The 15,165-nt window shown below is 49.7% G+C and overlaps 1 protein-coding gene and 1 pseudogene across 2 annotated transcripts in view; both read left to right on the top strand.

Annotated features, from left to right (window-relative positions):
• The window catches only part of MTA1 (metastasis associated 1), a 53,843-nt gene that overhangs the window by 10,779 nt on the left and 27,899 nt on the right, over positions 1–15,165 (top strand). For both annotated transcript variants that reach the window (XM_053594116.1, XM_053594117.1), the window contains exon 2: positions 12,777–12,844. In XM_053594116.1, coding sequence (XP_053450091.1) covers positions 12,777–12,844 — 68 coding nt within the window. The remainder of the gene's footprint in view (positions 1–12,776; positions 12,845–15,165) is intronic.
• On the top strand, positions 4,229–6,496 carry LOC128587765 (thymidylate synthase-like; annotated as a pseudogene).

The raw sequence follows: 15,165 nt of genomic DNA, 5'->3' as shown, positions 1-15,165 counted from the left end.
CTCTGTCTCTTGGCACAGAGCTCCTAAAACCCTTGAAATCTCTGCAGAGATGAGTACTGTTGGTTGTGCTCATGCAGTGGTGGCTGGGGGCTGCTAGGTACCTTCAGGTTAGGGCTGGTCACCAGAGAGACCAAGGCACGATGCGGGGTTGAGGTGGTGGCCTCATGCTGAACTGTCATAGAGAGGAGAGGGCTGAAGGGTGAGCTGATCACCAGTGGCCAAGGATGTAATGAATTGTGTCTGTGTGATAAAGCCTCCAGAAAAATCCAGAAGGCCTCTGGATTGATTTTGAGTGGCATATTGAGGTGGATATGAAAGCTCTGTGACCTTCCACATGCCTAGCCCGATGCATCACTCCCATCCGGCCTTTTGTCTGTGTTCCCTGCAGCATCCTTTACAGTAAACCAGCAAGTGTACGTAAGGCACTTCCTGCGTTCTGTGAGCTGCTCTGGCAAATTAATCTCACCCAGAAAGGGTATCACGGGAACCACACTTCATGGCCAGTCAGTCAGAAGCACAGAACAAAACCCGGGACTTGTGACCAGCATCAGAGGTGGGAGGCTGAACCCTTGACCCATGGCACCTGGTATGCCCTCCACACAGTCTCAGGATTGGGCAAAAATACAGGACACCCATGTGGTGTCCGCTGCAGAACTAACTGCCTGGCTAAGGTGGGTAGAAATCCCCACACACCATGAGGACAGAGGTGAGAGAGGAGCTCTGAGGAGTGTGGGGTGAGCATGACTCTCCAGATGCACCTTGTGCTGTTCTGCTGCAAATACTCAGCCCCACAAGTACAACTCCAAAGTCACAGGATATATGTATGTATTAGCTGGCTGTGTTTCAATAAAACTTTGCTTATGGGCATTGAAATTTGAATTTCATATAAGTTTCAAGTTTTGTGAATGATTCTTTTCTTTTCCTTTTTTTGTTGTTTGAGAGAGTCTGACTATGTTGCCCTTGGTGGAGTGCCATGGCGTCACAGCTCACAGCAATCTCAAACTCTAGGGCTTAAGTGATACTCTTGCCTCAGCCTCCCAAGTAGCTGGGACTATAGGTGCCCACCACAACACCCTAGTATTTTTTTGTTGCAGTTGTCATTGTTTAGCAGGCCCAGGCCGGGTTCAAACCCACCAGCCTGGGTGTGTGTGGCTGGCGCCCTACCCACTGAGTTATGGGTGCTGCCCTGATTTTTTTTCTTAATGATCAAAAAATGTAAAACCGGGTGGCGCCTGTGGCTCAAGGAGTAGGGTGCCGGTCCCATATGCCGGAGGTGGCAGGTTCAAACCCAGCCCCAGCCAAAAACCACAAAAAAATGTAAAACCCATTCTTAGCTCACAAGTCATACAAACACGAACCTTTTGCCAATGCCTGTGTGAGGATGCCACACTGGGTAAGATGTCAGTTCTCCCAGAGGGTTCAGTACAGGCACTGTGCTTTAACTGCATGTTTCAAATATAGCACTTTTTTTTTTTTTGAACATAGTCTCACTTTGTTGCCTTGGTAGAGTGCTGTTACATCATACCTCACAGTAACCTCAGATTCCTGGGCTCAAGCAGTTCTCTTGCCTCAGCCTCTAAAATAGCTGGGATACAGGCACTCCCTCCACACACACAGTGCCTGGCTGTTTTTAGAGATGGGGTCTTGCTCTAGCTCAGGCTGGTCTCGAATCTGTGAGTTCAGGTGATACACCTTCCTCGGCCTTTCAGAGTGCTAGGATTACAGGTGTGAGCCACGACGCCTGGCCCTTAAATGTAGTATTTTTATCCATTGCTGGATTGTGGTGACCTTGCGTCGACCAAGCATGTCCCTGCCATTTTTTTTTTTGTTTGTTTTATTTTATTTTATTTTTTTAATTAAATCATAGCTGTGTACATTGATATATTCATAGGGCATCATTCACTAGCTTCACAGACTGTTTACCAAGCCTGCCATTTTTCTAACAGTTTTTGTTCACTTCATGTTTCTGTGTCATATTTTGGTAATTCTTGAAACATTTCAAGCTTTATTATCATTGTATTTATTTGCTATGGTGATTTGTGATCTTGTATTGGGGCACCATGAACCGCAGCTGTATAAACTAGACTTCTTGCACCAAATGGTCAAGTTGTGAATGCTAAAGAAAAGTTCTTGAAGGAAATTAAAAGTGCTGCTCCAGGCCTATTATGATGGCTCACACCTGTAATCCTAGGACTTGGCTACGCTGAGGCAGCAGGACTGCTGGAGGCCAAGGGTTTGAGACCAGCTTGGGCAGCACAGCAAGGCCCTGTCTCTACAAGGAGACCAAAAAATTAGCCGGGCATGGTGGTGCCTGTCTGTAACCCTAGCTACTCAGGAGGCTTAGCAGGAGGATCCCTTGAGCCTAGGAGTTTGAGTTTATAGTGAATTATCATGGCCACTCCACTCTGGGCAACAAAGGGAGACCCTGCCTCTTAAAAAAAGCACCTGTGGCTCAAAGGAGTAGGGCACCGGCCCCGTATACCAGAGGTGGCGGGTTCAAACCCAGCCTCTGGCCAAAAACTGCAATAAAATAAATTAAAAAAAAAAAGTGCCACTCCAGTTAGTACACAGATGATAAGAAAGCAAAACCTCCTTTACTGCTGATAGGAAGAGAGTTGAGCTGTCTGGATAGAAGATCAGACCAGCCACAACATTCCCTTAAGCCAAAGCCTGATCCAGAGCAAGACCCCGACTCCTTTCCAATTCTGTGAAGGCTGAGATGGGGGAGGAAGCTGCAGAGAAAAGTTGGAAGCCAGCAGAGGCTGGTTCATGAGGTTTAAGGAGAGAAGCCGTCTCTGTAACATCAAAGTGCAGAGTGAGGCAGCAGGTGCTGATGGAGCAGCTGCAGCAAGTGATCCAGGAGGTCTTGGATCTGAGATCACTGATGTTTCTGTAACATCAAAGTACAGAGTGAGGCAGCAGGTGCCGATGGAGGAGCTGCAGCGAGTGATCCAGGAGGTCTTGGATCTGAGATCACTGATGTTTCTGTAACATCAAAGTACAGAGTGAGGCAGCAGGTGCCGATGGAGGAGCTGCAGCGAGTGATCCAGGTCTTGGATCTGAGATCACTGATGTTTCTGTAACATCAAAGTACAGAGTGAGGCAGCAGGTGCCGATGGAGGAGCTGCAGCGAGTGATCCAGGAGGTCCTGGATCTGAGATCACTGATGTTTCTGTAACATCAAAGTGCAGAGTGAGGCAGCAGGTGCCGATGGAGGAGCTGCAGCGAGTGATCCAGGAGGTCTTGGATCTGAGATCACTGATGTTTCTGTAACATCAAAGTACAGAGTGAGGCAGCAGGTGCCGATGGAGGAGCTGCAGCGAGTGATCCAGGAGGTCCTGGATCTGAGATCACTGATGTTTCTGTAACATCAAAGTGCAGAGTGAGGCAGCAGGTGCCGATGGAGGAGCTGCAGCGAGTGATCCAGGAGGTCCTGGATCTGAGATCACTGATGTTTCTGTAACATCAAAGTGCAGAGTGAGGCAGCAGGTGCCGATGGAGGAGCTGCAGCGAGTGATCCAGGAGGTCCTGGATCTGAGATCACTGATGTTTCTGTAACATCAAAGTGCAGAGTGAGGCAGCAGGTGCTGATGGAGCAGCTGCAGGGAGTGATCCAGGAGGTCCTGGATCTGAGATCAGTGATGAAGGGGGCTGCACAGACAGCAGACTTTCAGTGTGGATGGGACAGCTTTGTATTGGAAGAAGATGCCGTCTGGGACTTTCATAGCTACAGAGAAGTCAGTGCCCAGCTTCAGAGCTTCAATGGAAAGGCTGGCTCTTTTGCCAGGAGCTAATGCAGATTGTGACGTTAAGGTGAAGCCAATTAAGCCTTTTAAGCTTTCAGCCATTCTGAAAATCTTAGAGCCTTAGAGCCCTGAAGAGTTACACCGAACCTACTCTGCCTCTGCTCTGTGAATGGAGCACAAAGCCTGGATGTCAGCACATCTGTTTATAGTATGGTTTACTGAGTATTCTAAGCCCCTGTTGAGACCTACTGCTCAGAAAAAAGATTCCTTTCAAAATCTTGCTGCTCACTGACAATGCCCCTGGTCACCTGGTGGAGAAGCACGAGGAAGGGAATGCTGTTTTCACACCTGCTGATGCAGCATCCATTCTACAGAGCACGGATTAAAGAGCGAGTTCAACTTTCAAGTCTTACTATTTGCAAAACACATTTCATAAGGCTGTGGCTGCCATAAACAGTGGTTACACTGATAGATCCTGGGCAGTTAACTGAAACCTCTGGAAAGGATTCACCATCCTAGATGCCCTTAGAAGCACTTAGGGGTCACAGAAGGAGGTCAAAACACCAGCATGAACAGGAGTGTGGAGGAAGTGGATTCCAACCCTCAAGGATGACTTCGCGGGGCCCAAGACTCAGTGGGGAAATTCACTGCAGATGTGACAGAAACAGCAAAAGAGCTAGAATTACTATGGAAATGGAGCCTGAGGGTGGGACTGCCCTGCTGTAACCTCGTGATCAGACTTCAGTAGACGAGGAGGTGCTTCCTGTAGATGAACAAAGAAGGTGTTTTTTTGGGTGGCACCTATGGCGCAGTGGGTAGAGTGCCGGCCCCATGTACCAAGGGTGGTGGGTTCAAACTTGGCCTCAGCCAAACATCAAGAAAAAAGTAGCTGGACGTTGTGGCAAGTGCCTGTAATCCCAGCTACTTGGGAAGCTGAGGCAAGAGAATCGCCTAAGCCCAGGAGTTGGAGGTTGCTGTGAGTTGTGTGACACCACGGCACTCTGATCAAGGGCAATAAAGCGAGACTCTTGTCTCTAAAAAAAAGAAAAAAAGAGAGATTTCTTGTGCAGGTACCGTGCTTATACCTGTGATCCCAGCACTGCAGGAGGCCGAGGCAGGAGGATCCCTTGAGCTCAAGAGTTTGAGACCAGCTTGAGCAAAGCGAGACCCTGTCTCTACTAAAAATAGAAAAATTAGCTGGGTGTGATGTTGGGCACCTATAGTCCCAGATACTCAGGAGTCTGAGGAAGGAGAATCACTTGAGCTCAGGAGTTTGAGGTTGCTATGAGCTGTGATGACACTAGAGGACTGTAGCCTGGGTGACAGAGACGGACTCTGTCCTAGAAAAACAAAATCAACACTGAAATTCAAAAATTTTTGGCATGAGAAAACCACTCTTAACCAGCATTATTAACACTGAATGGGTCCCGAGCACCCATGTCTTTGCGTCTGCCCTACGCGGAGCTGCAGCACCTGGGGCAGATGGAGCACGTTCTCCACTGTGGCTTCAGGAAGGATGAGCACACGGGCACTGGCACCCTGGAGTTTGGCAGGCAGGTACATGATAGCCTGAGAGATGAATTTCCTCTGCTGACATCCAAACATGTATTCTGGAAGGGTGTTTTGGAGGAGCTGCTGTGGTTTATCAAGATTTATTAAGGCCAAGGAGTTGATCAATTGTAAAAAGTGATTGATACCATCGAAACAAACCCTGACAACAGAAGAGTCATCATGTGTGCTTGGAACCCAAAAGATGCACCTCTGATGGCTCTGCCTCTGTGTCATGCCCTCTGCCAGTTCTTCATGGTGACTGGTGAGCTATCCTGCCAGCTGTACCAGCAGTCAGGAGACATGGGCCTGGGTGTGCTGTTTAACATGGCCAGCCACTCCCTGCTTACCCACATGATTGCGCACATCACCCGTCTGAAGCCAGGTGACTTTGTATATACTTTTGGAGATGCACATATTTACCTGACACATTGAGTTGCTGAAGATTGAGCTTCAGAGAGAACTAAGACCTTTCCCGAAGCTCAAAATCCTTCTAAAGGTAGAGACAATTGATGATTTCAAAGCTGGAGACTTTAAGATTGAAGGTTACAGTCTGCATCCAACCATTAAAATGGGAATGGCTGGCTCGGCGCCTTTGTTCAGTGGTTAGGGCACCAACCACATAACACCGGACTGGTGGGTTTGAACCTGGCCCTGGCCAGCTGGACAACAATGACAACTACAATCAAAAATAGCTGGGAGTTGTGGCAAGTGCCTGTATTCCCAGCTTCTTGAGAGGCTGGAAGCAAGAGAATCACTTAAGCCCAAGAGTTTGAGGTTGCTGTGAGCTGTGATGCAACAGCACTCTACTGATGCGACATAGCGAGAGTCTGTCTCTAAATACATAAATAACATAGACTATCTCTAAATAAAAAAAATAAAATAAAAATCACGTGGAGGCAATTGATGATTTCAGAGCTGAAGACTTTAAGATTTAAGGTTACAGTCTGCATCCAACCATTAGAATGGATATGGCTGGCTTGGCGCCCATAGGTCAGTGGTTAGGGTGCCAGCCACATACACCGGGGCTGGCTTTGAATCCAGCCTGGCCCTCCTAAACAACGAGGACAACAAAAAGAATAGCCGGGTGTTGTGGTGGGTGCCTGTAGTCCCAACTATTTGGGAGGCTGAGGCAAGAGAATTGCTTAATCCCAAGAGTTTGAGGTTGCTGTGAGCTGTGATGTCACAGTGCTCTATTGAGGGCAACATAGTGAGACTCTGTCTCAAAAAAAAAAAAAAAAAATGGCTGTTTAGAGTACTTTCGAAGGAGTTTGGGGAACATTGTCAGTCTTTAGGGTTTGGGCCAGATGCCCAGGTGAAAGTTCTTTTTGCTCTAAAGTAAAGGAACTTGGTCAAAAATCTGTCAGTGACCCATGTTGCCACTGACAAATGTAATGTGGCATTTCTTTTAGTAATAACAGGCCTTGGGTCTGACTTATTCACTGAGGGCATGTGAAAATGCTGAGATTAGCTTGGCACCTGTAGCTCAGTAAGTAGGGTGCCAGCCACATACACCAAAGGTGGCGGGTTTGAGCCTGGCTCAGGCCTGCTAGACAGCAACAACTACAACCAAAAAAAAAAAAAAATGGCTGGGCGTTGTGGCGGGCACCTGTGGTCCCGGCTGCTCAGGAATTGGAGATTGCTGTGAGCTGTGATGCTACGGCACTCAACCCAGGGCGACAGATTGAGACTGTCTCAAAAAGGAAGAAAAGAAAATGCTGAGATTAGGAACAAATGAGAAGAATGAAGACTTACATGTTTTTAACAAAAACGTGCATGTATTTTGATCCTATGTCTTTATGAAGAAAGTTGGTGAATTTTAAGAATTCTATAAGCTATTCCTTTCATTTGAGTGAGCTGAGGAACCCCACTTATCATATATAGTGTAGTTATGGACACTTTAATTTGTTTTATATATGATTACAATAAAGAAGTGTTCTGCAAAAAGAAAACACTGAATGACTTTGGAAATTAGGTTTTACTGGATTCTTAATGTTCCTTATGCATTCATTTTAACATAGGGCAAAACGAGTGATTTGCATATCTTACACTGTAGAAAGTCAGTTTGGCAACAGATAACTCTTGAGTCACAAATGGCTTCACACAGTGTCCTTACTGTCCAAAGTGAAGCCAGAGGCAGCGCTCCACTCCTGCCCAAATTGGTAGTGGCCTTATTTCCTGGGTTCTCACGATAGCTCCAGCAGTATGTTGAAGAATGTCTCCCTGGAAAGTCCTGTCACTTGGAGTCCCCCAGACCACTCTCAGCTTCCATCATCTGCCAGAGGTAGGACTCAGCAAAGCACTTGTGCTCTGGAGGACAGATCATCGTGGCAAAAAGGGTGCAAGGCCCAGTGCACATGAGGCAGGGCTCCGGGAGGCCTGCAGGGGGGCCTTGCAGGCGTTCTTTCCCAGGAGTCACACGGCCATGTGTGATGACAGGGCAAGCATTGCTAACCTAGCCGTGCACCTGAGCCCTGGTGTAGGGCTTTTATTGGAGGTAGTCATGGCTGACCACCTGTGTGGCTGCCCTGTGTCACTCAGCCCCAAGCCCCTTCAGAGGTCAGGCTGATGGCACGTGGCCCAAGGCCCCTACCATAAATTTCATTGTTGGCATGACCTGTCTGTCATGGCCTGAGGTCTCAGGTCTACAGATTATGCATTCATTTTAACATAGGGCAAATGAATGCCCTATGTTCATTTGCAGTAGCAGAAGCAGTTTGAGGGTGAAACCTTCCTTGGGACATGCAGTGTGGGCAGCTTGGGCCTGCTGAGCTCACTGTGCACCTGCTGGCAGTAGGAGTCTGAGGCAGCTCTGTGAACACCTGCTGGTGCACCCAGCTAACATGCTGTGGGCTGCTCTCAGTGTTGGTCTGTGCGGAAAGATGTTTAAAGGTACAGCACAAGACCCAGCCGCAAAGTCAGCATGAGTGGTGAGCGTTTGTGGTTGATTTTGATTGTAGAGAATGCTGACTTTGAGCCCCAATTAAGCCAAATGTCATCCCCCACAACAAAGTTAAGTCTTCTCATTAGAACATCTGTATTATAAAGAATTATACTTGATTACTTTAATTTTGTTGGTAAACAGTTTGTGGAAAATCGTTATACTACCCTGTTTCCCCAAAAATAAGACATCCTCCGAAAATAAGACCTATTCACAGGAAGGATAAGACGTCCCCTGAAAAAAATAAGACCTAGCGCATCTTTGGGAGCACACCTTAATAAAAGACACTGTCTTGTTTTCGGGGAAACAGGGTAGTGCCTACGTGATATCCATGGTTTAGCCTTTTGGCCAGCACAGCCTGAATTACTGCCAGGACATTTATAGGAAGTTTGTTTATATGTATTTTAATCCATGAGACTTTATATATTACCATTTATTTAGATCTATCTGTAGTAGATTTTTGCATGGATCTTGCAGTCTTTAAAAATCTGTAGATCTTTTATAAAATTTACACTGAAATATTTAATACTATAAATGGTACTTTTAAAATTTCAATTTCCAAATGTTGTAGTAGTGCATAGAAATAGCACTAATTTTTATATGTTGATCTGTGTAGCCTTTGAGCTTACTAAACAGTTAACATTAATTTTAATGGCTTTTTGGGTAGGTTCTTTGGGAATTTCTATACCGATAACATTATGTCCTCTGCATGTAGGAAGTTTGCCTTCTTCCTGCCCAGTCTGAATCCCTGGACCTGGGCCTTCCACTGTGGTTGGCAGCGTGGGGAAGGAGGGCAGTGTGGCCTTGACCCTGATCATACAAGGAGGCGTCTAGTCTCTCACTGTTAAGTATGATGTTAGCTGTAGGTTTTTCACAGATGGTCTTTAGTTCCTAGTTTGCTTAGATGTTTTAGCTAGACTACATACTGCATTTTTCTCCAGATTATCCTTTTGCGTCTATTCAGATGATCTTATGGTTTTTTTCATTCTGTCAATTTGATAAGTTACATTGATTTTTTTTTTTTTTTTTTTTGAGACAGTGTCAAGCTTTCGCCCTTGGTAGAGTGCAATGGCGTCACAGCTCACAGCAACCTCAAACTCTTGGGCATAAGCGATTCTCTTGCCTCAGCCTCCCAAGTAGCTGGGACTACAGGCGCCCACCACCAACGCCCGGCTATTTTTTGTTGCAGTTGTCATGTTGCTTAGCAGGCCGGGCCGAGTTCGAACCCACCACCCTAGGTGAATGTGGCCGGCGCCCTACCTACTGAGCTACAGGTGTCACCAATTACATTAATTTTTGAATCTAGAACCAGCCTTATATTCTCAGATAAATCACAGTGGTTCAGATGTGTTACCCTTTTTAAATGGTGCTGGTTTGATTTGCTAGTACTTTGTTGAGAAGTTTTGCATCTGTGTTCATGTGGAGCCCTGGTTTGTGGATTTCTTGTGGTGTCTGGTTTCAGTGTCAGGATAACAGTGGCCTTATTGTGAGTGGGGGGAGTGTTCCTCCTCTGTTTGGGGGAAGAGTGGGTGTAGAATTGATACTGATTTTTCCTTAAATGTTTGATAGAATTCACCCATGAAGCCATCTGGGTCTGGAGTTTTTGTCATTGTTGGAATTCATCGCCAGCTTCCTTGTTAGAATTCAGTGCCTCTCAGGCAGTTGGTCCTTTTCATGCCGGTTGTCAGTCTTTGCTGTGAAGCTCCGGGTGGTTTCTTCGGCCTTCCTCCCATCTGTAGGCTCTGTAGTGCTGTCTCCTCTCCTCTCTCCTCCCTGAGGTTGGTTGTTTGTGCCATTCTCCTTTTTTCTTTATCAGTCTGGCTGTAGACTTATCAATGTATTGATCTTATAAATAATCAGATTTTGGTTCCTTTGATTTTTTTTCTGTCATTTTTCTGTTTTTCATTGGATTTTCACTCTTTATTTGATTTTTAATGTAATGAATTTTTTAGAGACAGGGTCTCACTCTGTTAACCAGGCTGGAGTGCAGAGGTGTAATCACAGCTCACTGCAGCCTCAAACTCCTGGGCTGAAGGGATCCTCCCACCTCAACCTCCCAAGAAGCTAGGACTACAGGTGTCCACCACCCCTGGCTCATTTTCTTATTTTCTTTTTAAATTTTATTTATTTTATTATTATTTGTTTTTGAGACAGAGTCTCACTATGTCCCCCTCAGTAGAGTGCTGTGGCATCACAGCTCACAGCAACCTCAAACTCTTGGGCTTAAGCGATTTTCTTGCCTCAGCCTCCCAAGTACCTGGGACTACTGGCACCTGCCACAGCACCCAGCTATTTTTTTGTTGTAGTTGTCATGGTTGTTTAACAGGCCTGGGCCGGGTTCAAACCCGCCAGCCCCAGTATATGTGACCAGTGCCCTAACCACTGAGCTACGGGTGCTGAGCCTTTAGTTTTATATTTTGTAGACATGCAGTCTTTCGATAGTGTTCAGGTTGGTCTTGAACTCCTGGCCTCAGGAAACCTTCCCACTCCACCTCTCTAGGTACTCGGATCACAGGCATGAGCTACCGCCCAGACTGATTTCTGCTCTTTATTGCTTCTTGAGTAATTGCCACTTAGCCTTCACTTATCAAAGCATAATTTACATCCAGGGCACCTTTCAAATGCTTGTGAATTTTGGTAAACTATATAGTTGAATTGCTGCTACGACCATCATGACACAGAGCAGTTCATGCCCCCTGTTTTCCAGGCCTCTGTGTGGTCACTGCTGTTTCTGCCCTTCTGTCTCCTGACCGTGGAGTTCACTCATAGTCCCACCACTCACAGCCTGTCTGTCTGGCCGGCCTCCCCAAAAGGGCAACCTTCTAGTGTGGTCCTGTGTGGTGTGACTGCTGGGACCTCGTTTCTGCTCACTGTCCAGGACTCTTCCTTTGCACAGATGGACCCTCCAGATTTAGATGGGGGCTTGTCTACTCACTGTTACAGGGACTTTGTGTTTTCGCCCCCAGTTTTTGGCAAGTTTAAATAATCATTTTATGTTTAATTTGCACTTCATCTGGTTTCTTTCTTTTTTTTTTTTTGTAGAGACAGAGTCTTACTTTATGGCCCTCGGTAGAGTGCCGTGGACTCACACATTTCACAGCAACCTCCAACTCCTGGGCTTAAGCGATTCTCTTGCCTCAGCCTCCCGAGTAGCTGGGACTACAGGCGCCTGCCACAACGCCCAGCTATTTTTTGGTTGCAGTTCAGCCGGGGCTGGGTTTGAACCCGCCATCCTCGGTATATGGGGCCGGTGCCTTACCGACTGAGCCACAGGCGCCGCCCTCACTTCATCTAGTTTCTTAGAATGAAATCTTAGGTTATTGATTCGAAACTTTTGAATTTCAAACATCTATGTGTGATGGAATTCACCTGTTTTATGCGGGCAATTCAGTGGATTTTAGTATTTTCAGAGTCGGACAAGCTTGGCCACAATCTAAGGTCAGATCATTCCCATCACCTTGTGCTGTTGCCATTTCTGCAGACCTTTCTTCCTGTCAGCTGTGCCTGTCCCTCTATGAGTGCTGTGGGGGTGTCTTTCTGGGTCTTTAATGTTTCCATGGTGCTCTGTGGTACTGCAGCCACATTGTTGGCGATCCCGGGTAAACTGAGGAAGCAGAGTGCATAGGAGTATGTCTGTACACGTGTGCCCACCCTCACATGTGCTTAGCTCTGCCCTCACACGTGTGTGCCTGCCGCTGTGCCCTCATGGGCGTTTGTCTTCAGCTGTGTGTCGAGGGAGATGCTCTTCAGGCTCTCCTTGGAGGTCCTAACACCACAGACTTGACCTGAGCTCTGGGACACTGAGGGGCGAGATTTGCTGAGTCTGTGACTGCTGTGGGCATTTGGGCCGATTGTAGCCAGTGAACTTCTTGGTCAGCCCTTGTCTGCAGAGTGGGCTGCTCACTGACCAGGGTCATGAGGACGTAGCTTCGCTTGCTCCCTGGGCTGACCCCCTGCAGTCCTTTTGGTCCCAGCCTGGGCCTCCTTTGGCTCTCAGGGTGAGCTTCCTGGTGTCTGGAAGATTCCGTCACTCTCTGGTGAGAAGGCTGGACTCATGTTGTCTCATCACTGAGGGAAGAGTTGTGCTCAGCCATTCCCGGAGAGCCCAGAGAGGTCACCATGGCACCTCTGGGCTGCTGGTATCTTTCTCTGTCCCTGAATGCTGATAAGGGTGACCGTGTTATTGTTTGAGCACCTGCTCTGTTTTTGTGCCTGCAACCCAGGGAGCCCTGGCCTGCTTTCTGGTCGTTGCTGCTTTGGTTGTGTTTGGAGGGTAGGGTGGGGGCCGATGGGGGGCTGTGACTCTTGGGATGCTGTGCCCAAGTTGGCTGCAGGCTGTGGGGAGGTGTCCATGAGTTTTGGCTTCAATCCCCTCCCTTAGATGGTGTGGGGGCTTTGCCTGCCCCACGCCTTCTGCCCCCCACTCCCCGCCCCCCGCCCGGTCCCAAGGGAGTGGAGCAAGCGGCCCGGGGGTAGGAGGTGGCGCTGAGACGGGCTCAGGTGCAGCACTGTGGACTGACGCTTCCTCTGAATTCCTGCAGACTACGTCTACTTCGAGAATTCCTCCAGCAACCCATACCTGATCCGCAGGATCGAGGAGCTCAACAAGGTAGCGTGGGCCCTGGCGGCCGCCTGCCACTTCTGCGGGAGGGGTGGTGATTCTGTCACTTGAGGAGTGTTGGGCTCAACATGCACCCTCTGGGTTCTCAGTGTCTGTCTCTGTCCCTGAGCTCTGACGGGGGCTGCTGTGTAGGATGAGACTATGTCCTCCGACCCCACCCAGAGTGGGTGGCCTTGGGCTTTGGGGCTGTCCTTGGGCCACTGCCTGCTCAGGCCTCAGGGACTGGGGCCTGTGTCACCATGTGGGCCTCCCCTGGAGACCAAGCCAGGTCCTGGTGGATGCTTGAGGGTCCATCAGAGGTGCAGGTGTCTCCTCAGGGGCCTTAGCAGATGGGACGATTCTGGAATCCATCGGAAACCAAGGGCAGCAGTGTTCAGGGTGGCCAGCCTGGGCGGGCCTACTGTGGAGGCTGCCTAGCCCCTGCCTGTCCCCACCTCTGTTCACCTCCTTGTCAGCTCACAGCACAGGCTCCTTGGGGCTGTTGGCTCTGCCACCATAGCTGGTGGTGTCTGTGGAGGGCTAGGGAGCCCCTCTACCATGAGCGGTATCTGCAGGGAGCCTCCGGGCCAGCCACTGTGCCCCTGCCAGGGACTGTGGGGGTGGCATGGGTGTGGTTCCAGGCCTGATCCCTCTGACTTCTGCTCTGTCCTGTGGTGGCTTGGAAGTCGGGGTGGAGACAGGCAATTCCCCCACTGTGGACACGTTCCCAGCAGAGCGCAGGGCTCGTCACTAGGCACTTGACAGCTTCCCTGTGCTCCCAGCTGGAGCTGCCGGTTGTCATGCATGGACCCTTGGGGCTACCTTGGTGTATCTGTGAGAAGTGCCTCCCTGGACCTAGGCCTAGTGGCCATGGTGATGTGGGACTGTCAGGATGAGATGGGGATGTGTCCACAGTGGGGGAAATGGCTGTCTCCCCAGTGGGGCAGGCATCATGCTACCTCAGACTGTGGCCCTGAGCCCTGCCCTGGGCTGTGGCTGCCTTGGCAGGGCACGGTGTGGATCAGGCCTGCCAAGCTCACTCAGGGCCTTTCTCTATGGCATCAGCCACCAGCCTGGGGACAAGGAGAGTGGAGAAGAGGTGTCTATTCCCCTGAAGCCCTGGCTTGAGTGCCAGGTCTGTTGGTAGCCTGGGCAGTGACCAGATATCCCCGAGCCTACTGTGTGGAGGCCCTGCCTGCTCGTAGGATCTGCTCATGGCAGGCACTCTGTGGTTGGCCCTGCTCACAGCCTGCAGGGGCCTTGGGGTGGCTAGCATCTCCACAGGAGCTCCAGTCACAGTGGCTCGCCTTCCTGAGTGCTGGATAGCCAGCCATCCACTCACGTGTCTCAGCATATATTTTAGATGAGCCCCGCTGGCCCCACACACCCAGCTGCTGGCAGCCCTGCTTTCTGGGAGGTAGGGATGCCTCAGCAGTGACCTGCCTCTTGGGAGCTGGTGCCCTCGCCTCACCTCTGGCACAGTGCCAGAGCGCAGGTGCACACAGCAGCCACGCCGGTGGCTGTCGGACTGGGTTTCTAGCCTCTCAACCATGTGGGTTTCCATCAGACGTGGCTCCAAGCTCCTCAGGGCCAGGCCATGTGACCTGTGGTAGCTTAGAAGTTGGTCGGAGTGGAGATAGGTATTTCTGTGCAGGCGCGGTGGGGCACTGCCTATCTCTCCCATGGCCAGCTCAAGGCAGAGTGGCTGAGTGCCTTGCTGGGGGTCCCACAGGTCCAGGTGCTCAGCATGCCTGAGGAAACTGTAGGGCCCATGGCAGAGCGTGGCCAACAACATCAGTGTAAAACTCCAGGACTCCGGGGGGGGACAGCAGGCTGAGGGCTGCCAGACTGGCGTGGCTGGTTGGTAGTGGACATTTTACCTCTGTTCTCCCACTGACACCCTCCCCAAAGTAGCAAGGAAGGAACAGCAGTGTCCAAAGGGTGAAGGAGCTACCACCCGGAGAAGGATGACCTAGAGGCAGCTGAGTGCGGGGGTGGGAGGCGGGGATGTGTGTGATCTACGTGGACAGTGTAGAAGACGGGTCGAGGGCGGCGCCTGTGGCTCAAGGAGTAGGGCGCCGGTCCCATATGCCAGAGGTGGCGGGTTCAAACCTAGCCCCGGCCAAAAACCAAAAAAAAAAAAAAAAAGAAGAAGACGGGTCGAAAGTCTGTTTGGGGGCCACAGGGACCTGCAGAGCCCCACACTGGACTGCAGCGGGGACTGGGGGCTGGACACAGGCACCGGTTAACACCCAGCTCTCCTGTGGGGCAACCCACCCTCTTGGCCCAGGCCGGGGAAGGCCTCAGAGCTTCTCCTGTGTGCCGGGGCA

Source organism: Nycticebus coucang, chromosome 6, assembly GCF_027406575.1.
Source record: "Nycticebus coucang isolate mNycCou1 chromosome 6, mNycCou1.pri, whole genome shotgun sequence".
In the NCBI taxonomy this organism is placed as follows: domain Eukaryota; kingdom Metazoa; phylum Chordata; class Mammalia; order Primates; family Lorisidae; genus Nycticebus; species Nycticebus coucang.
Note: the sequence above shows the minus strand (reverse complement) of the source record. Positions and strands in the feature narration are given on the sequence as shown.